Below are 22,651 nucleotides of genomic sequence, written 5' to 3'. Positions count from 1 at the left end.
CCACACACACATTGATGGTGCTGTACAAAGCTGCAGCAAGGGCAAACGTTACTAACCAGAGTTTGACTGCAGTAAGCACATATACATTCACTGCACAGCTCTGAGCTGGAGGCGAGCGCATGAGTATGCAGTGCACGCACTCAGACACACACTATGAGCACAGAGTTGAACACACGCACACTCCAGTGCGTACGGCGGCAGTGTAGATGCAGTCTTAATAACACAACAGTGATGGAGGCTTTCAATCTGAGAATTGTACTCGCTGTTATTCTGTTTTGTCTCAGTGTTAATGCTGCACTTTGTACTGTAGCAGCTAGTCCCTGATATCTGACTCTGGTGAGCATCTTTTTACATGCTTAAGTATTTCTTCAGATAACCTGTGTTTTTCTAATATGTAGCACAGATCAGAATCATCTTACCGCTTGAGAATTTGTGTTTTCATATAAATGAATTGTCATGCCAGACAAACACATTATTTTGGGGTTTTCCACGGTTTACTGACGGCCCAACATCTCCTTGCTTGTCATTTTTCAACAAAGACTATGCAAAACAGGCTGAGCTAACGTGGCAGCCATTACCATATATCTCATACCCTGTTCGTGGCTTCTCTTACGGTGACGTAGAATGAGACTAAAGCCGAAAAGTAGCTCATATTTTCAGCTTGTCGTTCTTTGTGTGCCGTGATCACCGGTAAGGTAAATATAGCTCTTTTGGCAGAAGCCTGCCAAGAGGATCACAGCTCACAGTAGGTGGTCTACACACAGCAATCAAAATGCCAGAGAACCTGCTTGTGGATTGACGTGTGAGTGCACTCACACCATACACACCCGTACGCGGAGACGACCCCTCCCCTGAGAGCTGTCTCTCCTCCTCACAGGTATAATTGTGTTTTGGCTACACTTTGTTCCTCTCCCCTCAGTTGTGACTGGGCCCCAGATGAAAAGCCATAATTAAAAGACAAAAGTTGTGTTTTGTTGCAAAGAAGGGATGGTGAGAAAACCGGATGAAGGAGGGAGAAAGATTAACCACAACAAAGCTTCATCAGGCAACAAAACCATCTTGCGTAGCTGGGAGACAAAAGACTCGGATGCGCCTTTATCTCCCAATAAAAAAGTTCTCCAAATCCCTCCAGCTAAGCTGCCATAACTAAAGCCTGCGTTGGCTTAGGTGCTGGCTGAATTTGTTGGACAACAAAAGCAGCAAAGTATGAGAGAATAGAGCAAAGACCTGAGAAATATGAATATAGCTTCATTCATTTCGTGCAAAGAAGTAACAAGCCCAGTGCTTCAGCGGTGGCATTTAAGAAAAGGTTGCTTTCTTATATGCTTATTGTGTTTTGTTTGTGTGTGCGCAGATGTGTGTGAGTGTCTCAGTGAACGCATGAAGTGCATGGTCATTTTCTTGCTTTTTAAAATTCTGTGGTGTAAATGAGAACACAGAAGATAGCAGGTTAGACTACCTTTATCTTTCAAAGATGAAACAGCTGTGATATCAATCACACCCAAATTGCCAGGAGGTTAAATGGGAGGACGAGTTGCATGCCAAACAATGGCTTTATTGGAGACACAAACTAACTCATAGACTCTGCATGTCATATCTGGCCGACCCTGATGAGGATGATGAGGATAAGGGAGAGCCAGAGGTGTTGTTACGGTGATACAGTGGACAGGGGAGTACACTGCAAAAGGATCACACATGTTAGCCTGTTACAGCTCACACAATGTGCAAAGGGCAGCATAAAAGAGGCTGCTCCTCGGGGGAGGAATCAGTGAAGATAGAGAGTCATAAAGATGAAGATGCATGGCCGCTGTAAAGTATATGGAGGATTATTACATTGGAAACAACTGCAAGGCATTATTATACAGTGTGTGTGGCTGTACAGCAACCGCATCTACATATTGCCGCCACTTTCGCCTGCACATCATGCATCTGGTGGTGTTTTATTCATAGTACCATAGGCAATTCAAAGCAGCATTTGCTAAAGCTCCTCAGCTTGTGTGGTGCCTATCATCGTGTTATTTTCCTTTTCAAACAACTGGAAGGAGTTGTCAGAAAGGCCCAGTTTGGCACCTAAAGGTCTCTCACATCATCACAGAATATTTTGCATTCGGGAGTTTATTTTAAATACACCCGTCTGAGGATAAAAGCTACTTTCTGACAAGTAAAGCAAATATGCCTGCATGACACCTGACCCTCTGACTTGGTTAATCCTGTACAATAAAGATAGATATATACTTTATTAATCCCCAAGGGGAAATTAGTTCTCTGCATTTAACCCATCCTTAGTTATTAAGGAGCAGTGGGCTGCAGTGATGCGCCCGGGAAGCAACTGGGGGTTCAGTGCCTTGCTCAAGGACACTTCGACTTGCAACTAATGGGGAGAGCCGGGATCGAACCGACAACCTTGGGGTTGCAGGACGACCCCCTTACCCCACTGAGCTACAGCCGCCCCATAGCCCTGAGGTCCACACTTGGAGGACTCTGCAGGAATAGGTCACACAATAGATGCCCAGCTAGGTCCCTCTGATCTCATTGAACTCAGGTCTGCAGACGTCAACACGCTTTTCAAGTGTTGATTTTGTATTAAAGAATAACACTAAATCCTAAACACTGCACTCTCTGAACTTCAAAATGTGCTGTAGCAGGCTGTTTTTGAGTAAATCAGCATTTCTTCAAATCTCTTGACTCTCGTCACAATGTTGCTTTAATTTATGATCAGATTAGTGAATAATCCTGCCTATTTTTTGACGCAGAGAGGAATGGTGGCTTCAGGGCATTTGGGAATTAAGACTGCAAGTTTTGAAAGTTACTTTCAAAGTTCATCCAAACACCATGGACGTATATATCCACATTCACTCATCAGCAGTGCACTGAGTGGGAGGTATCGCCAGACTGTGTCTGAGACATTCACAGCGAGTAGAGGTTAAAGCGAGTCACAGTAGATTTAAAACAGGGTCCCCGTGGCTCAGGTCAGAAAGGAACGCGTCAATCCCATTGTCTGTTATAGTTTAGGAATAGAAAACTACAGGTTGAGTGACACCTGAGGTCTCCACAGTGTTTCAGTCGGTCAATGGTCCTCTCTGTGTACCAGACGTAAAAAGAGGAAATCTGTCGTCAATTGCTCAGTGTATTCTCTTGGCGAAGCGGAGAGAGAAGCTGTTAGGTCACATCTCTCCGTCCAAAATGTTCTGTCCATTTCATATCACTCCGTTTACCACGGACAAAGACACACACACACAACGATACACCAAGACACACAAAGACACACACATACACACACACATACATAAAAAGACACACATGAGAACACACACAATTTCAGCCATTCTATACATTTCTTGAAATGTGCTCCTTAGCAACCCCAACACACTAATTTGCTGCCGGTGTACTCTCTTTGTAAGAAGGCTGTATTATGCTGCAATCCAATCTATTTTTTATATGCTTGAGATGGCTTGTTTGCGGCTTAGCATGTGTGATTAAATAGGTTCCTATGTGATCAATAGAGCTCATTAAATGTCCCTGTGGGCACTTGTCTCACTCTAAGGCTCTCTTAGATTATTGCTTTTACCTGCAGCCGGCTTCTGCCTTGTTGCGTCAAGTGGCTCCAACTTTTGTTTGCGGCATAATTAATTTTCTAATTGAATTATTCGAGACTGGCCTTTGCATGCTATTTCCCTAAATGTCGATTGAAGTATCCTTTTGGTTCCCTTCAATACAGGCTGGGAGTGTTTTGGTGTTGGAGGGCTTTGGGATTGCTGGATGTTTAGGATGGGCGGGTGTTAGACTGCCTTCTAAAGGGAGGCTGGAGGAAACAGTGGCTGCACCTGTTGTTCCCTGCGGTTTCTGTGTGGTGGGGTTAGCACCTGCTCACACGGCTGCTGTGTGGCTGTCTGTGTGGGCAACGGGGGATAACAGGGAGACCATTCACACCCGCTCAGACTGCTGTCTGCAGCCCCTCTCCCTCTACGCTCGTTCGCTCTGAGCTTTCTGCCCCATCATTTATTTTTCTGTTTTGTATGTCTTCTGCTTATCCCCCTGTAGCCTATATGCCAGATTGCTATCTACCACACTTTATCCTTATCCTCGATCTCTCCGGCTGTGTTTCCCTCTCTCCCTCTCCTCCTCCCTCTATCTTCTTTTTTTCCTCTCCCATCTCTTGTTGCCTTTCCACAGAAACACACAAATAAACAGCAGCAGCTGGGAGCTGTTATATTCATTCTGTGGAGCTTGGTAGCTTTTAGTGTGAAGGATGCAGTTGTAAACAATGAATTACATTTAACTACTAAATCACTTCAGTTAGAGCTGAGACGTGAGTGAGCAGTTAACTTGGACCAGGGTGGTTCTGAGTGTGGTTATGGACAATTTACATCATAAGTTATTGTAAGTGTGCAATAATTATTTTGGACAAATGTGTTTTAGAATTTTTAGGGTATTGTTCCATCTCTTGATCTGTCGAAATAAAAAATGCTGAGACACATTTTTAGCACCTATGATGACCTATAATCTAACCAGATCAAAGGTTGTGATCTAAATAAGAAATTCAGGCTTGGTGCTCAATGCAGTGTTGTAATATACAAGTATTGTGAGCTGCTTTTGCTGAGGCATCACTTCAAACCTATCAACACGTAACAGAACAATGACATGCACGGATATGCAACAACGATTTGCTCACAATATGCAAATAAAACATCAAACTCGCAGCAGACACAAAGAGCATTTCATGTCCAAATAAGGTCCATGCGGTGCCAAACACACATTGGCTCAACCGGAGCAGAAGCCTGATATTGCAGCATCGCGTTAAGTGGCAGTATATAGCCTATTAAAATTGCGCACATGCTATATACCTGTTTGTCCCATCCCCCCCCCCCCCCCCCCCCACACACACACACTCTTCTTCCTCACACATATCCATCTCTCAATCTCACAATTTGGCACACTCACCGCACCAGATGGCCAGGTAGGGAGGAGGTGGCAGGTGCCAGTCGCCAACTCGCCCTCTCCGGTCGCTTTTCTTCCTCTCTGTGGAGAAAAGGTGATGTATACCACGGCTCTCGGTATCTAAAGCGTCCCTGAAATAACAGCAGCTCCTTAGCCGCACCTCACCTGTCTCTTCCCTCTACGGTTCCTGCGCGCCGCCGTAGCATCACCGTTTACCGAGCGCGTACAAAACGCCCAGTCCACTACAAAAGGTTTTTTTTTTCCACTGGAGAAAAAAAAGTCTGTTGTCTAAATACGTAATACAAGAGCCTATGCGAGTTTTCTTTGATCCAGAATGCGTGTTATTTTCCAGTACCTTTGTTCAGACCCTTGTAAAATCCCAAATCCTGCAATTGCGGACTGTATTAAGAAGTCCACTGTCAGGGGGACCGGCCAGTTGTCTGCGCTTGTTCATACGGCTTTGAAATCAGTAGTCAACAAAATGTAATCCCCTGTTTAAATTTACAGTGGCGAGGTGAAATGTCCAACGCAGAGCAGTCACAGTGACAGCAGGGGCCCATAATTCACACCCCCTGAAACAGAGTCCTGCAGTGGATCAATGATGAATGGAGGAGCTCTCTCTCTCTCTCTCTCTCTCTCTCTCTCTCTCTCTCTCTCTCTCTCTTTAACACACACACACACACGCACGCACACACATTTAAGAATGTTCTTTTTGACAATAAAATAAACTTTGTGTTTCATATTCACCTCAGTGAGTCTAAATGTTTAAAACCCTATCCAGAACCGGTGCATATATTCAGACCCTTTACTCAAGTAAAAACAGTAATTATATAAATAAAATATAGTTTATATGATGCATTATTAAAAAGTAATATTACAGGAACTGCCCATGCAGCAGCATATGAAGTAGTTGAAATTGACTTATTGTCAGCAATAACAATAAATGCTTTAACGTATTGGTCAAATAGTAGCATCAATAATATCCTTTACTCAAGTAAAAACAGGAATTATATTTGATATATACTATATGTATATATCTATCTATATATATATAGACAGACAGATGTATTGCCAGCTATTTAATGTTAGAGCTGGTAATAAGTCAATTTCAACTACTTCATATGCTGCTGCATGGGCAGTTATATTACTTTTTAATAATGCATCATGTAAACTATATTTAATATAATTACTGTTTTTACTTGAGAAAGGGGTCTGAATATATCACTGGTTCTGGATAGTGTTTTAAACATTTAGACTCACTGGGCTGAATATGAAACAAAGCGGATTTTATTGTCAACTTGTCAATTGACTGTTTATTATTCTTGAATTTTTTTCCCAGGTTTTGTTTATATTGTGTTTTTTAATTTTATGTTTTACTATAATTGATATCGATATATTTATAATATCAACCATTGAATACACTAAACTAAAAATGCTGTGAGGTCTTAACATTGTTGGGGAGATTTCCCACCACTTAACAGTTTATATATGTAATATAAATTATATTACGTTTGAAAAAAGAATACGCCCTGACGTCACTTCCGGGTTTAATCGGACAGTAGTAAAAAAAAAAAAAGAGAAAGATTCAGGTTGCCATGAACAGCTAGCTAGCCACCAACAACTGTCAGTACACTTGGGCGAAAAACCATCCATGTCAAGACACAAGGACACTTGTGTAAGTCTCGTGCTGCTCCTGTGTCCACACCGGGGCTCATACCGGGGCTCACCGGCCTGACAACCGACTGTGAATCGGTAAGTAGCTCTGAGGCTAACGGTGTCGCGAGCTGCCGCTAGCTGGCTGCCCCACTAACGACGAGTGACGCTATTCTGCCTGTTCGCGGCATTAACCTGCGATGCAGACGAGAGCAGCGACGTGTCTCTGCCTCGTCACTGGTGTGTGTGTGTGTGTGTGTGTGTTCCCGTAGTGTGCGCGCATCACCGGATACCGTTAGAGGGAAATATCGGTGTTCACCATGTAGCCTCATTAGCATACAGTCGCTCCCTGAGTCTGCGCTGAGCGGGTGTTGTAATGAGTCACCAACGTCCACGATCACGTCGAGCCATGACTTCACCCCGCAGTGAGGTGTCAGCAGCTGCAGCAAACGGCGGAATGCATTTAACTTCCTGCCCAAATAAATGACAATTAGTGACGTGAGCTGTGAAGTGATGACGATCACAACTGTCGCCTTCACCGTTGTAACGAACCCGGGTTGTCTGAGATCCTTCCATCAAAGTAATATCTTCTTCCCAGCTGCTTGTGCACTTTTTATTTGGTTCCATCGGCTGTATCAGATTAAGCAATAATGATAGATTGAGTTTTCTTAAATATTTAAAGTATGTTACTTAATATTTGCTCAAGCAAGAGCTGCTTTAACAGAGCAGGCTGACTAAGTGGTCGTGACTTTGTGATGTTATGCCGTCATGTATAGTAAGTTGTTGCACGACGTAGAGACATTTTAATGTGTTATGTGTTTCTTTTTTATTAAGATCCTGCTGGCAGTGCACCGTGACTAGATCAGAAGACCTTTAGAGACCCAGGGACTTCTGCATCCAGGTATGTTCATTGTTGTATATGTGCAGGGTTTCCCACCAGCCATTGGCCGCTGGATGTGTATCTCTTCTATTAACTAACAACAACAACAAGTTTCCCCCTGACATTGCATTATTCATGATTTATGACACATGATTAATAACTGAAGCAAGTATTGGATGTGATCAATCAATACATTACATATCAATATCAATTAACTTCATCTACTAAATGACAATTTAAACATTCCCCTCATTAAATAAATATGTCATCTTTGTTGTTTTACGGAGTGCCACGGCTCATTTCCCCTGAAGCTACTCATCCTGATATTATATTTCATTCAAATGTAAAATGTTAACAGGTTTTTGCTTCTTACTTGCTTTTCTTTTTACATTTTTCTGCCACCTAATTATTCTGTCTTGACATGTTTTTCTACCAGAAGATGAACGGTCTGTCCATACGAGAGCTATGCTGCCTGTTCTGCTGTCCTCCTTGCCCCAGCCGTATTGCAGCCAAACTGGCATTCCTCCCTCCAGAGCCCACATACGCCCTTCTGCCTGACTCCGATCCAAGTTCTGGAGCTGGAACTGCTTCTGGGTCCACTTCCGGGGCTGCTCAGCCTTCTCTCGGAGCCCCAGGACTGCGTTCCCGGCAGGGCGCTGGTAGTGGATCTGACAAAGTAGGAGGAGCTGGTGCAGAAGGAGAAGGAGGAGGAGGAGGTAGTGGTGCTGCTGCTGGTGGTGGCAGCAGCAGCGGTGGTGGGAGTGAGGGCAAGTGGAAGCTTCATCTCACCGAGAGAGCGGAGTTCCAGTATTCACAGAGAGAGCTGGATCTGACTGATGTATTCCTGACCAGATCCAGCCGAGGGAACAAGGTGGGGTGCATGTACATTCGCTGTGCCCCCAATGCCAGGTGAGACATATTTTTCTCAGTTAAACAATTATATCCCATGTTTTCGATCAAATTGAGGCTCCCCCGTTCAGCAGTGTCTCTTAAGCCAGCTGCCTAACTTCCTTTTTCATTCCTATTCCTCCTTTGCCTCTCAGGTTTACAGTGTTGTTTTCCCACGGCAATGCAGTAGATCTGGGCCAGATGAGCAGCTTCTACATCGGCTTAGGCACACGTATCAACTGCAACATCTTTTCCTATGATTACTCAGGCTACGGGGTTAGCACTGGCAAGCCCTCTGAGAAGAACCTCTATGCTGACATTGATGCTGCCTGGCACGCCCTGCGCTCCCGGTAAGCAGTGAGAAACTCCGTTACCATCCACACAGGCTCCGAAATTAACAGCCAAAGAGCACCAGGTGTCAGTTGAAGCAGCCACTCCCATCACTGCACATTAACTGAAAATATCATTTAGTTGGCTCTGTTATATGCAAATCTTAACCCTGCGGACCACGGCCCTCTGACCATCAGCCAGTCAAATCAAAGATAAACAATGGCTCTGTATCGAGGACTTGTGATTGTCTGTCACATACTGTGCTCTGCATGAAGCCTCAACATCTAAACTTCTGACACATATTCCTCTAGTTTACCAGCTGCCAGCATGGTTAATGAGTCTAATGTCAGCAGAAACTTAAAACTCCCAGGCTGCAACACAGAGGAACTTGGACCATTAAGACATAAGATTATATCAGTGTGTGTTGCTCACACAGTCCCTGATTCTGAGCTAAAGTTCGTATTTGAACAGGTTTGGTAATATACTGTATTGATGTCAAACGTGGTTGGTGATCATTTTTACATTCCACGTTTTGTCTTTGTTTCGTGGTAAATATTCTCTTTGCTGATGACATTGTCTTTGAGACTTTGTCTAATATCAACATTAAACCGAGGCTTACTGCTAACTGCACTGAATCAGCATACAGGATTGTAAACACTTGAACACTGCACACCAGTCCGTCTGCACTTCTCATACTTGCAGAATAAAAGTGAATCTTATTTTTATATCCTGTATTTTAAACTTGTGTGTGTGTCTTTGTGGGCTCAGCTATGGCATCAGTCCTGAGAATATCATCCTGTACGGACAGAGCATCGGCACGGTGCCCACAGTCGACTTGGCATCCCGGTTTGAGTGTGCTGCTGTGGTCCTCCACTCTCCTCTCACCTCTGGAATGAGAGTGGCCTTCCCCGATACCAAGAAAACATACTGCTTTGATGCCTTCCCTAAGTAAGTCTTTTAATGTTTGTTAGTTGTATTTTCTGTGTTATTAACATTTTAAATATATCATTAAAAAAAGACAAAATATTATATAGTGAATACCCAGTTTACATTTTTCATAGTCATTGGGGATTTGTAGTGTCTCAGCATGATGACCTATGGAGGTTGAATGCACTTATTATAAGTCACTTTAAACAAACGTGTTGGATACATGAATAAAGTTGTGCATTATGACATCACATGAGGCGATAGGAATCCCCTTGAGGCGACACTGAAGTGTCTCTGGTTATATCAGACCAAGTTGGGCAATGTTGCATATCATAGAGCATGTCTGAATTATGGTAATAATAGGTTTATAAGATGTCATTGTTTATTTTTTATATGGATTCCCATTGGTTGTTACCTTGGCAACAACTACTTTTCTCCGTTTTGCTGCACATGTAATGATGTACCTTGTTTTGTCAGGCATTCGATTTGCCGGATAATCCAGAAACATTCTGACCAGTCTGGTTACTTTGTCTAGAAATTCTTTCAAAATGTATTCCTATGATGTAAAACATTATATATATAAACATTTATATTTCACCAGCAGTAGGTCAAAACACAGCCTTTTTGTAATGTCACTGTAATGCGTCTCAAATGTTGAATGAAATGCACATTGTCCTTATTTGTCCTTGTTGCTCAAGACCGAAAAAATGACTCTTCTTAAATGACCTGGTCAGTGCATTAATAGCCTCCATCATTCTTCTTCCAGCATAGAGAAAGTGTCAAAGATCCCGTCTCCGGTGCTCATCATCCACGGGACGGAGGATGAGGTGATCGACTTCTCCCACGGCCTGGCTCTGTTCGAGCGCTGTCCCAAGGCCGTGGAGCCGCTCTGGGTGGAGGGAGCCGGTCACAACGACATTGAGCTTTACAGTCAGTACCTTGAGAGGCTACGGCGCTTCATCAACCAGGACCTGGCTGCACAGCATGCCTGAGACGCAACCGCGGCCTCTCTGCGTTTGTATGAATGAGGCTGTGTGTATGCGTGTGTGTGTGTGCGCGACTGAGCGAGAACGCCGGCATGTCTGCAAAGTGCGTGTGAGAGATCGACCTCAAGTGATTTGTGATTTTTGTCACATCTGTGTGTCTTTGAAGCAGCACACATTTTACGTTTCTTATCACGACTTATGTTCAAATAATTACGGTTTTTAATATCAGCAGCTGCCTCCATCTGTACGGTGGAGTGTGGTGAAGCGCTATAAAACAAAAGCTGAGATCAAACCACTTCACAGATCCGTTTTTTTTAACGTTAGGAAATTCATGAATTGCAGCGTTGAAATGTGTCCCTGACGTAACTTAAGAAGTAACGACAATGTGCTTCTTCCAGAAAGGCACACAGATGTCATTCTACAGTAAAGCGTGTTCGTGAATGTATGAATCATGGGTGAAAGTCTTGAGTGTATATTCATACCTCCACGGACATGTGTGTGTGTGTGTGTGTGAGTGTGTGAGAAGCAGTGCTGAAAGAAATGAAGGACATCCTGATGACTTGGACGTCTGCAAGTGGAGGACGCTTATTGAAACGTATCAATATTTATGTATTTTTTTCTTCTTTTTGTGAGTATGAAGAATACCTCCACAGCTTGACCAGTTCTCTCTCCCATGGACAATCACTGGTCGAGCATGTGCCCGCCCACTCCTCCTCCCTGTTTACTTGTTAATGGACATCCATCTGACTGCCAGGGCATTTCCCAAGTTGTCCAGCTAACACTAACCTACACTAACCGTGTGGTTTGGGGGTCCATCTCCTCGTCTTTGGTGGGTACAGGACGAGTCTGGAATCCTGTCACAGCTCTTATGGCTTTGGGTGTCTCATACTCTCCTCCCCCTCATTTCTGACTGAAGATGTTACGGCTTCCTCCACTTTATCTCCTGGCTCCGCTGTAGCTTTAGTCCTCGTCTGTCCACAGAATTGCAGCAGCAACTTACAGGGAACTATTTTGATTCCCATTTATTGCTTTTCTCCAACCAGTCCTACATATTTGTGATGAAGGATGATGGTGTGCTTGAAAGGAAACGGCTTTGATAGCCACACCGAGGACATCTCTTGCTTATGTGGACACTTCTTTGGCATCAACAGAACAGCTATCGGAGTGTCGCGTCACATTAGATCAGTCGGCTCAAACAGAAGGCTGTTGCTCTTCAGTGTTTACTGATGTGTGACAGGTAAATAAGTTAAGATTTGTACCAGAAGATTTTTGCTGATGAACTTGAAGTCTTACAGCACAGCGTGTGTCCCACGTCTCGTTCCATAGCTCTCGTCACAAGGGTTAGTCCGCCTCTTGTTCATATGCACATTTGTTTCTCTTGATGTATTTAATCCTAACGTATTTGTCGTAGTGTGGGGCCATCTGTTGTTCGTTTCAGAGCCACGCGTGTCTATGTCGAGACTAACGCATCAGATCGGGTGTCATGGCGGGACATCATGCCTACTATCGCTGTTTTTAACCTCTGTGGCCCTAAATGTACAGGAGCTCTCTTATGGGTGGCAGCACGCTTCATGTCTGACACAAGCCATACTTGAGCCTCTCACTGTTGGTGTGGTGCAGGTTCCACCACACACACACACACACACACCATTGCATATTATCTCTCACACACACACACACACACACACATAATATATTTACTGTAGAATACAGTATATGGACTCGTATATCAGATCAAGCATGACACAAGCAGGTCTTAAGTTCAGCACTATTGTACAAAGCATCCAAAGTGTAATAAGGGTATAAACTGTAAGTTTGTGTGTCTTCATTATTATTGACTGTCTTCTACAGGCCACCATTAAGGATACTAACATCACAGTTGAATAACGAGTCATGGGCCTTTTGTGTGGACCTGAAAAAGTGCTAGAACTGATTTCATGGTCGCAGGCAAGCAGCACATTTCAGATCGACACGAGACGTCCGCTGCATAGGAGACCCGTCGGTTTCAGTGGTAGAAGCTGCATTTATTTTGAAGGGAATATGTGCTGAACTAGCACTGATCTGATTACTCCATTGTGGGAGTACGAGTGGGTCTTCGTGAACACAGCTCGCTCCCCGTCATCACCTCAAACAGGGAATGTTTCCATTCTCATCCTGTGCTTTGTGTGTCTGATATTTAAATAATGTACACCTGGTACCATCTCGGACCAGGGATCCGAGCTGATAGAAGAATTAGAGAGAGTTCTCGACTCTGAAAGTAGAAGTAGTTTTTTTTTTCTCCTGAACTGGTCGTGTTATCAGGGAAACCACTGGATCCACCTTTCATTCGTCGGGTTCAAGAAACGGGCTGGAGACTTTCCGTTTCATTGATGCACCACTATGGTTGACGTATATTGTGTCCTCTGGCCCTGAATGTGTATTGATGGGGGGGTTGAACAGTAAAACTGTATGCATGTCTATTGTGTTTTGAAAGGCAAGTGATGGGGTGCGATGTTATCTCTATTATGTATTCTATGTGAGGATAAAGCTGAACTCATGGCAGTGGAACATTGAAGCGCTTTTGGAGAAAAAAAGGGATTTATTTGAGTTTTTAAAAATGCTAACTGATGTATTGTTATGAGTTTGGTGCTAGAGTTTGAGCGCGGCGGTGTTAGGTGGGTGGAGGGCTAGGCTATATTACTGGGCTGTTTATATGGTTACTGTACTTACCTATTCTCTTTGTATTATGATTTGTAATTTTATGTTGCTTTTTTGAACTGAGAATATGATGTAATGAATTTATTCATGGGACTGAATCTTGACCTTTTTATGGACAACAAAATAATAAAAAAAGATCACTTATGTACAAAAATGTTACACTGACTATTGTTTTTTTAAATATTCGTTGCATTTTTTGTACATTGCACACGTTAATAATAGTGGATATCTGGTAGATAGCGATACAAAATATATTTATGTTCATAATGATTTAACATTTGGATGACATCTACCTGTGAAGATGGGTTTTGGAGAGTATATAAAATCACACAAAGTCTCTTCCAAGATTGGCTAAGAGGGTGCAGATAATGTTCAGAGTTCATACAGCTATAACCACCAGAGACATACTTGAATTTAATATATTTTTCAAGGCCTGAAATGTTTTGGAAAAATTGTTTCATAAATAATTGAATGTGGTTCAATGAAAATCAGAATCAAATGCATGTATAGTTTTTTAATTCACACAATATTAAGGCAGATGTACAGTTATCTACAGTTACAGTTTGTGGCAACATTAAACTTCATGTAAGCATTAGTGCAAGTGAATCCTGCTCGGTGACAGTGTTTAATGGGAGTGTCTGCCCTCTGCTGGCTGTCTACTGTCATCGTCTTATTCCTAAAACGTGACGACATTCCAGCAGTTTATGCAGAAAATGTAAATCCTCATTCCACACGAACCATTTTAAAACGGGCAACAATTAAGCGCGTAGCACTTTGTGTGCGGTCTCACTGTTGCAGGTTGTGTTGATTCAAGATAACGACGGCCAAGACTCAGCTTGCTGAGCTCAGCTGTTCACCGGCCAAGGAAATAAACATGGCTTCAGAAGGCCGCCTCCATATGGCTCAGTCCACGAGATCCTCGCCGCAATATTGGATTTGTCAGCAGAGATTGAATGTGCTCCAAATAAATAATGTGCTGTTACTTCTCTGCCAGAGCAGTCAGTCATCCGAGGAGTTCACCGTGTGTGGCCGCCTGGTTCGGACATCCAAAAAGCATCCTATGGCTGACCTGCATCCTGCAGAGAGAGGGCACTCACACAGGAGATCCATCTCTACTGCGAGAGAACCCGTTTGTGCACAATATTGTACATTTAACTGAAAGATGTGCTGTGTGTGAAAAGGACCGAGCCCCACTGCGGAGATGCTATTGGGAGCCTGGACCGGGATCAATGCACCAAACAGAACGCCGATCCACATTAGTTCCTCCCAGGTTCGTCACAGGCCTCTCTCTGGCACTGGCTCCACCTGTTGGTACCTGCAAACGAAGAGGAAGCAGCATGAGGAGGGCACAGTGGAGGAGTCAACACTAATCCTTTTATTAAGTAAATTAGCACCATGATGTGAAAATACAAAACAAAATAATAGTTTATTTTTATTTTTTAAAGGCACTCATGCTGAATAGTAGGCCTATAGATGTATTATATGCTATTTGAACTACTTTCCATACTGTACTAGTATAATCTCTGGAGAATATATCATACCTTATGTTCTAATCACATGAAATATATGTGATCCAGATTATGTCAAGTAACTACAACTCTTAAAAATGAGAGCTGTCTTTCAAGCTGAGGTGTATTTCACATTGAGAAAGGAGCACATTCTTGAAGTCATCACTACATTCATAACCTAAATCGTTGTTATTCCACATTCTTGTTCAAACTGGTGCAAAGCCTGCCAACATGTAACAATGTAAACACATATTTCCTAGTGGGTTTTTCATCACTTATCTCTTGTCAACAATACTGTCATAAACCTGCAGAACGACTCTCGTAATGTTTAATCTGATCTGTTACAGAGACTGGAGCAGTCGATTGGCATTTCAGGCACGGCACTAATTTGGTTTAAATCCTATTTATCAGATCGATCTCAGTTTGTATTTGTAAACGATGACGCCTCGATAACCACCAACGTTAATCACGGAGTTCCACAAGGTTCTGTGCTTGGACCAATTTTATTTACCTTATACATGCTTCCTTTGGGCAATATTATCAGGAAACACTCCATAAACTTTCATTGTTATGCAGATGACACTCAACTATATTTATCGATAAAACCAGAGGAGAGCAACCAACGCTGTAAAATTCAAGCATGTCTTAAAGACATAAAAACATGGATGACCTGCAACTTCTTGATGTTAAACTCAGACAAAACCGAAGTAATTTTAATCGGCCCTGAGCACCTCAGAGATCAATTATCTGGTGATGTGGATTCTGTAGACGGCATTGCCCTGGCATCCAACACCACTGTAAAGAATCTTGGCGTTATCTTTGATCGGGACTTGTCCTTTAACTCCCACGTAAAGCAAATCTCAAGGACTGCATTCTTTCATCTACGTAATATTTCAAAAATCAGGCACATCTTGTCTCAAAAAGATGCAGAAAAATTGGTTCACGCGTTCGTTACTTCGAGACTGGATTACTGCAACTCCTTATTAGCAGGCTGCTCTAATAAATCTCTTAGGTCCCTCCAGTTGATCCAGAATGCTGCAGCTCGTGTTCTCACTAAAACTAAGAAAAGAGATCACATCACTCCTGCACTAGCTGCTCTGCACTGGCTCCCAGTAAAATCAAGAATCACTTTTAAAATTCTTCTCTTAACCTACAAAGCCTTGATTGGTGATGCTCCATCATATCTTAAGGAGCTTGTCGTACCATATTGCCCCACTAGAGAGCTACGCTCACTAAATGCGGGACTACTTGTAGTTCCTAGAGTCTTAAAAAGTAGAATGGGAGCCAGAGCCTTTAGTTATCAAGCTCCTCTTTTATGGAACCAGCTTCCAATTTCAGTCCAGGAGGCAGACACAGTCACCTCATGTAAGAGTAGACTTAAGACCTTCCTCTTTGACAGAGCTTATAGTTAGGGCTGAATCAGGTTTGCCCTGGTCCAGCCCCTTGATATGCTGCTATAGGCTTATAGCTGCCGGGGGACGTTTTAGGATGCACTGAGTACCTATCTCCTCTTTTTTCTCTCCTTAAGGATGAATTTTCATCTCTCAATCACACGTTACTAACTCTGCTTTCTCCCCGGAAGTCCTTTTGACTTTACGTCTCATGGGGTCATCGGACCCTATGAGACGGCATAGATCCTATCTGCCTGATGGATCGTCTGGGTCGTGGAATTCCTGCTCATGACTACGCCACTGTCCTGTTGAGACTCCGCCCTCCTCCCCACCGCCATCTGCCTGATGGATCGTGGAGGTCTCCATCGTGGAATATGCCTACTATGAACTATTCATACACTCTGTCATATTCATTGAATGTATTTTAACTCTAAATCTGTCCTTCTGTACACATTACATCTATTGCATCTGTCCATCCTAGGAGAGGGATCCTCCTCTGTTGCTCTCCTGCAGGTTTCTTCCCTTTTTTTCCCCCCTGAAGGGTTATTTGGGAGTTTTTCCTGGTCCGATGTGAGGTTTTGGGGCAGGGATGTCTATGTGTACAGATTGTAAAGCACTCCGAGACAAATTTGTAATTTGTGAAATTGGGCTATACAAATAAACTGAATTGAATTGAATCTGAAAGTAATCGTTTTAACCGCCTCCAAAACTGGTTTGAGCCGTCTCGCTTTCCTTCCAACGGGACGAGGTGTTTCTCACGACACACTTCCTTTCTCTTCGTGTCCGTGTGTCGACTCACCCTCCGTGTTGTACAGACAGCTCGCTCAGCTGCTCCTCCAGGGCTATGATCCTCAGCCCGATGTACCCCGACGCCAGCAGGAGCAGCACCGTCCTGCAAACACAGCGTTTATAATGACCAACAAGGCCCTGGGTGCCATGCACCTTCACTCAGAACCAATCAATAACTGAGCAGACGGTCTACGATGGTATACATACGCTGACGTCCTCACTATAAGATACCGGTAAATTGTATCTGTGCTAAGACTGAGTGACCACTGAGTGATAACATTTCTAAAACCACATCTCGAGATTATATTTTTCCCCGGAGAGCTTTCAGCCCATCCAGAAAGTCAACATACCACAATGGGCCTCTGCTCATACACACATATGCTTACAATGTGCACAATATGCGGGATCTGTAAAGTATTCTACACAAAGCAGGAGACGTTTTTAGTCTTTGAAAGTCCGAGCTCAAAGAGAAACGGTGTCTCGTTCCTACAGAGTCAACTTCCAACCTTCTTCCATTAACAGGTCTGACACAGTAAACCTGTGTGTGGAGGGGTGGAGGAAGTATTCAGAAACATAAAAATACTTTATCACAACTAAAAGTCCTGAATTTAAAGTTTTTCTTACAAGTAAAAGTACAGAAATTGTATCAGCTAAATTGACGAAGTAATAAAAGCGACACTATGCTAGTGTCACATTATAATTAGGTCAAATTGTCCTTGAGTACGTGTGCTGCACTGTGTGAAACAATGAAACTCACAGCATCATGAAGACGTAGAAGAGAGCGCTGAGAGTCCTCATTTCTCTGAGCAACAAGAGCGGTGACACCCTCTCAGTGATTCTCCAAATCCAGGATACAGCTGGTTGAAAGAAAAATCAGCTTGTTATGCGTGAATGTCTCTTTCCTCTATGCCTCATAAGTAACTTAGTAAATGTCTATTTGTGACCTCTTAACTCACCTCGGGTGTCTTGGTCTGTGTTTTGAAGGGTGGAATTGCGTCTCGTAGTGGCTGGAAAGGCATAAATATTGCATTCAGTCAAGAACATTTTCAATACTATTATCCTAAATAGTAACATGGCTAAAGAAGACAGGATGAACCAGTGATGAATACTCCATTCCCACTTCTGTCCACGCTGTCCCATCTGTTTCTCACCTTCACTGGACATCAGAGGAAAGGCGTTGTCCAGATGAATGCTGTTCTCTCTGCTGAGGTCTCCACAGTCCTCCAAACTGGAATAACTGGAGGGCTGCAGACAAGCACACAGAAGGTTAAAGTCTCTGCGGCCTCATATTCGCCCAACTATAACCTGGTTGGTTTGAATTGGATGAGCAGCAAACACACCACGCCGTGATCGGCTTCATTCTCTGGCGAGGAGACGTGAGGGCTGCTGCTGACGCCCGGCTCCTGTTCCAGACAAACACAGAGACACGAGGGAGGCACGAGTTCAGGCCGAGGCGTATTTGTTGGTGCAGATCTGTTGAGCACCCACCTGCACGTGTGAGTGGACCGCCTGGAGGAGTTTATAACACAGCTCGCGGTGCCTCAAAGACACGAGCGTGTGCTGAGAGCAGAGGAAAGAGGCAGAAGGAGTTACATCTTGGAGGGTAAAGGTATGAGGACGTGTTGGCTGGACACGCTGACGCTGCACACACGTTGAGTCATAACTCCCCTGGTTTTAAATTCCTTTCATTAATTGGGAGTTATCACTAGAACGGGATGACACGTTTGAGTCAAGCTGAAATATTATTAATAAAATAATTGTAATAGTTAGTTTATAAACCACATTTATTGTTTGATTCACTAGGGACGTAGTATCGGCCTCGGCCACGCACCATGGATAGTCTTAGATAGTTTAGGCTGCTCACCGTAATGAACCGTTGTACAAATACACGTAATACAGTAAAATACAAACAACACAATACAGCACGTGAATACATTATTCATTTTCAGTTATGTGGTTATGCAGTGGAGTTTAGGAACAGAGAAACACATCTGTTTACAGGATGACCCATGGACATGTGAGCCACAGGTCAGATGTCACTGAGCCCCCTTGGAGCCTGATGAGGTGGGTTTTCTATTTTATTATTAGCAACAATCTGTTTCTTTTGGCTTCCTGTCCAACATTTTAACTGCATAACGATATTGTTCATCTGTAATGCAAATATACAATCAAATCAATGTGTATATTGATATAGCTGAAAACAGAAGAGAACAAAAAAGAGATTGTAACTTTAACTAATAAAATATATATTTCTAAAGTGTGTCTTCTAACCTTCTCTCCATCAGCAGTTTGAATAGACAACATAGATAAAGTAGAGTTATGTTTCTTCACCCCCTGGATGCTGGACGCAGGAATCACCACCTGCAAGATGTGGACACAATATTATGATTCTTGTATCTTACAAATACCTCATGGGGATGAATAAAGTATCTATCCATCCATCCATCTATCTATCTATCTATCTATCTATATCTATATCTATCTATCTATCTATCTATCTATCTATCCATCTATCCATCTATCCATCCATCCATCCATCTATCGATCTATCTATCTATATCTATATCTATCTATCCATCTATCCATCTATCCATCCATCTATCTATCTTTCTATCCATCTATCTATCTATCTATATCTATATCTATCTATCTATATCTATATCTTTGTATATCTATATCTATCTATCTATCTATATCTATATCTATGTATATCTATATCTATATCTATCTATCTATCTGTCCTTCACCGCCTTAAAGAGGACACACAGTCATATTTCACTCGTCCTCAATGTGACCGAAAACATGAACGACCAAATGTAAAGAACCAAATCGTTATTTCATTTTCTATCTGGGGTCATAAATAATATTCCTCTCTGAGGGATTGCTTTTAGTCAATTGAAACATTGATAGTTGATTGACAGCTTATGTTAATGTCGATTGCTCCTTTCAGCACTTCTTTAAAGAATGCTCTGCCTAATGTACACTTTACCTAGAAAAGTCACTGTTGTGACATTTCCGTGTTAAATGATTTCACACGTGTGACGAAAGCGTCACCTTATGTCTCAGAGTGCGTTACCTTGGTGTCTTTCAGCAGCACTGACGAGTAGAAACACACGTAGTTCTCAGACACAAAGAGCTTTCCGTGATACAGTACCTCCTTCTGCAAGGCACAGGAAAACGCTAAACACACACACACACACACACACACACACACACACACACACACACACACACACACACACACACACACACACACACACACACACACACACACACACACACACACACACAGTATTAGGCAGCACTTAATCAAACAGCAGGGGCACAGTGAGAAAAGGTCACAGCGTGATGTCATTTCCATAATCAATATGAAGGAATAAGTAACAGACTCTCAACTCACTCTGCATGAGGTTCTCCCCGACAGGAATCTCTTGGAACAGTTTGTGGAAGGTCTTGCTGTGCTTTACGGAGCTCTGCAGGGGAAACATAGTGTTGAACAATACTTCATAATAATAATAATCATTTATTTTATATAGCGCTTCTCAAGGCACCCGAAGTCGCTTTACAGAGTCCAGAGGTCACACACACACACACACACTAGTCATCCCGGTGGTGGTAAGCTACATCAGTAGCCACAGCTGCCCTGGGGCAGACTGACAGAAGTGTGGCAGCCAATCAGCGCCTACGGCCCCTCCGACCACCAGCAACATTTATTCACATCCATACGATGCGGTGCATGTCTTTATGATGGTGGGGGAAACCGGAGTACCCGGAGGAAACCCACGCAGACACGAGGAGAACATGCAAACTCCACACAGAAAGGACCTGGAACCACCAGGACTTGAACCCAGGGCCTTCTTGCTGTGCGGCGACAGTGCTAACCACTGAGCCACCGTGCCGCCCAAGTAAGTCAGTATCTGGGATTCTTCTTCTTAAATAATAAATATGGTCTGTGCTCTTCCAGTCCTCCGACATGTCTTTCATACGCTGAGAGGAGATGCTTCATGCAATGTGCCGCCCGTCAGGACGAGATAATCATTCACACACCGCTGGCACAGCCTGCGGGAGCAACCTGTAAGTGCCTTGCCCAAGAACACATCGACATGGGCTAGCGGAGCTGGGGATCGTACCGCCGAGCCTCTGATTAAAGGACCACTGAGACGCAGTTACCCCCTTTTTGAACATATATTTACCGTAAATATGAACATTTAAGGATCAGAATTTAATCACAAAACATACAATACCATTTAAAAAGTCACAATATATTTACATCCATTTAATTGTAAAACACAATACAATTGTACAATTTAAAGCGTTCGTCAGAGTTCTTTTCTTGGGGTCAGGACAGTTTGCCGCTCACAGATGACAAACTGTTGATCGCCCAGCGGTGTTGTAACAAGTGGTTCAGGTTTGGTGTTTGTTATCTGTAATAATTGACTGTGGCAGCTGTCTCTAATTTGGCAGCACACACAAACACCAAGCAGACCGCAAGACTGCGCCTCTGCTCACTTCTCCTCCTCCACTCTCCACTGGGAGCTTTTATGAGCGCGGCCTCGGCTGCTGACTGATTGCCAATCACCAGCAGCCGAGGGCAAATTAGAGACAGCTGCCACATTGACTTCAAGCATGAAGAACATGATGTTTTGTTGTCAACTTAAAGCAGAACTTGTGAACACAATACTGAGGGGAGCTGCTGGTGATACTTGTGTGTCAGCTCATCACTACGAGAGATCTTTATACCCTCACATTGTTCTCACGTTGTCGTTTGATGCATTGCACAGATTACACCCACTTCAATTCTCCTTGTGCTGCAAAGATAAGAGGGAACAGGAAGTGGCGTGAGTACGACGTGACTCTTACATTTTTATGGATGAGCCCATCTGAACGCTCAACGTTCTCCTCTGCTATGGTCTGCTTCCTGAGGACACTGAAGATAACACAGCCTTACATTGTCTACAAGAGTGAGATTGTAGTTTGACTTGTATTCCATGAGTAGTGTTGAAGGCAGAGAGTACCTGGTGGACATGTTGGAGTTGAGGCTGTGATGCAGCTCCTGGATCTCCTGCCGGGCATCGTCCAGACTGTCACTCTCTCCAAGTTTCTTAACGCTCAACCTGCTGCTGCCTCTTCTTCTGTCGAGGACTCCGCCTCTGGCCGGGCCGCTGTCCGAGGAGAGCAGTACAGACATGACAGATTCACGATCTAGCTTTTATACGACGCACACAGGTGGGACAGTTATAATATATAGACACTATAACAACATCACGTAAAAGAACAATATAAAAAGATAAATCAGTAAATGTTGCTGGTGGTAAACATGTTATGATCTTTCTGATTCTCCACAGGGATGAGTGCCGTTCACTCACAGACACAGAGAATGCCTCACATGACGTTGGCTGAGGAGTACGTTGGTAAAGCATATTATTATTAGGCTGTGCTTCTTTGTCTGAGAGTCCATTTCGAGGCTCAGTTTGAGAAGTTCCTAAACACGTATTGACTGCTTTGGCTAATCGTCGCTTGTTATTAGACCCGTGGTGCGTCTGCAGTCTCCAGGCAACACAAAGGACGCCTGGAGAGAGGTTTCACGTTTAAAACCAGCTGCTCCACAAACACTGGACACATTTTACTGTTATGGAGATTGAGGGAGATGCATGGATGCTCTTT

General features: G+C 43.3%; 2 protein-coding genes across 3 annotated transcripts; one reads left to right on the top strand and one right to left on the bottom strand.

The window, feature by feature from the left end:
- The first annotated feature begins 6,522 nt into the window (after window positions 1–6,522).
- Window positions 6,523–13,458, top strand: LOC130197713 (alpha/beta hydrolase domain-containing protein 17A-like). 2 transcript variants are annotated; one of them, XM_056420547.1, is made up of 6 exons: window positions 6,523–6,690; window positions 7,426–7,492; window positions 7,908–8,380; window positions 8,515–8,709; window positions 9,458–9,637; window positions 10,383–13,458. In XM_056420547.1, the coding sequence occupies exons 3-6, from the start codon at window positions 7,911–7,913 to the stop codon at window positions 10,606–10,608; spliced, it is 1,071 nt and encodes a 356-aa protein (XP_056276522.1). In that variant the 5' UTR covers window positions 6,523–6,690; window positions 7,426–7,492; window positions 7,908–7,910; the 3' UTR covers window positions 10,609–13,458. The 2 variants fall into 2 exon arrangements, with proteins under 2 accessions (XP_056276522.1, XP_056276521.1); XM_056420546.1 differs by lacking the exons at window positions 6,523–6,690; window positions 7,426–7,492 and having other exon boundaries at window positions 7,503–8,380.
- A 340-nt stretch (window positions 13,459–13,798) lies between these two features.
- LOC130197720 (GRAM domain-containing protein 2B-like) lies at window positions 13,799–22,201 on the bottom strand. Its single transcript, XM_056420558.1, has 12 exons — window positions 22,012–22,201; window positions 21,848–21,914; window positions 20,388–20,460; window positions 20,064–20,167; window positions 19,259–19,348; window positions 18,476–18,547; window positions 18,328–18,390; window positions 18,139–18,232; window positions 17,944–17,994; window positions 17,745–17,844; window positions 16,998–17,090; window positions 13,799–14,614 (listed from the first exon to the last, which is right to left on the bottom strand). Exons 1-12 carry the CDS (start codon window positions 22,173–22,175, stop codon window positions 14,575–14,577), a joined length of 1,011 nt encoding a protein of 336 aa, XP_056276533.1. The 5' UTR covers window positions 22,176–22,201; the 3' UTR covers window positions 13,799–14,574.
- Between the last annotated feature and the right edge of the window lie 450 nt (window positions 22,202–22,651).

The sequence above is a fragment of the Pseudoliparis swirei genome, chromosome 8 (genome assembly GCF_029220125.1).
Source record: "Pseudoliparis swirei isolate HS2019 ecotype Mariana Trench chromosome 8, NWPU_hadal_v1, whole genome shotgun sequence".
In the NCBI taxonomy this organism is placed as follows: Eukaryota; Metazoa; Chordata; class Actinopteri; order Perciformes; family Liparidae; genus Pseudoliparis; species Pseudoliparis swirei.
The sequence above is the reverse complement of the archived record's forward strand: the minus strand, read 5'-3'. Positions and strand labels throughout refer to the sequence as shown.

What these genes read in the sequence shown, in the direction of transcription:
- LOC130197713 (XM_056420546.1), top strand. Translation starts at nt 7,893, where the DNA reads ATGTTTTTCTACCAGAAGATGAACGGTCTGTCCATACGAGAGCTATGC. An exon ending in CGCTGTGCCCCCAATGCCAG is followed by an intron (nt 8,381 to 8,514) that starts GTGAGACATATT and finishes TTTGCCTCTCAG; the next exon opens with GTTTACAGTGTTGTTTTCCC. An exon ending in TGGCACGCCCTGCGCTCCCG is followed by an intron (nt 8,710 to 9,457) that starts GTAAGCAGTGAG and finishes TTGTGGGCTCAG; the next exon opens with CTATGGCATCAGTCCTGAGA.
- LOC130197720 (XM_056420558.1), bottom strand. Translation starts at nt 22,175, where the DNA reads ATGTCTGTACTGCTCTCCTCGGACAGCGGCCCGGCCAGAGGCGGAGTC. An exon ending in ATGAAGCCGATCACGGCGTG is followed by an intron (nt 18,233 to 18,327) that starts GTGTGTTTGCTG and finishes GCTTGTCTGCAG; the next exon opens with CCCTCCAGTTATTCCAGTTT. An exon ending in CACAGACCAAGACACCCGAG is followed by an intron (nt 17,845 to 17,943) that starts GTGAGTTAAGAG and finishes TCTTTCAACCAG; the next exon opens with CTGTATCCTGGATTTGGAGA.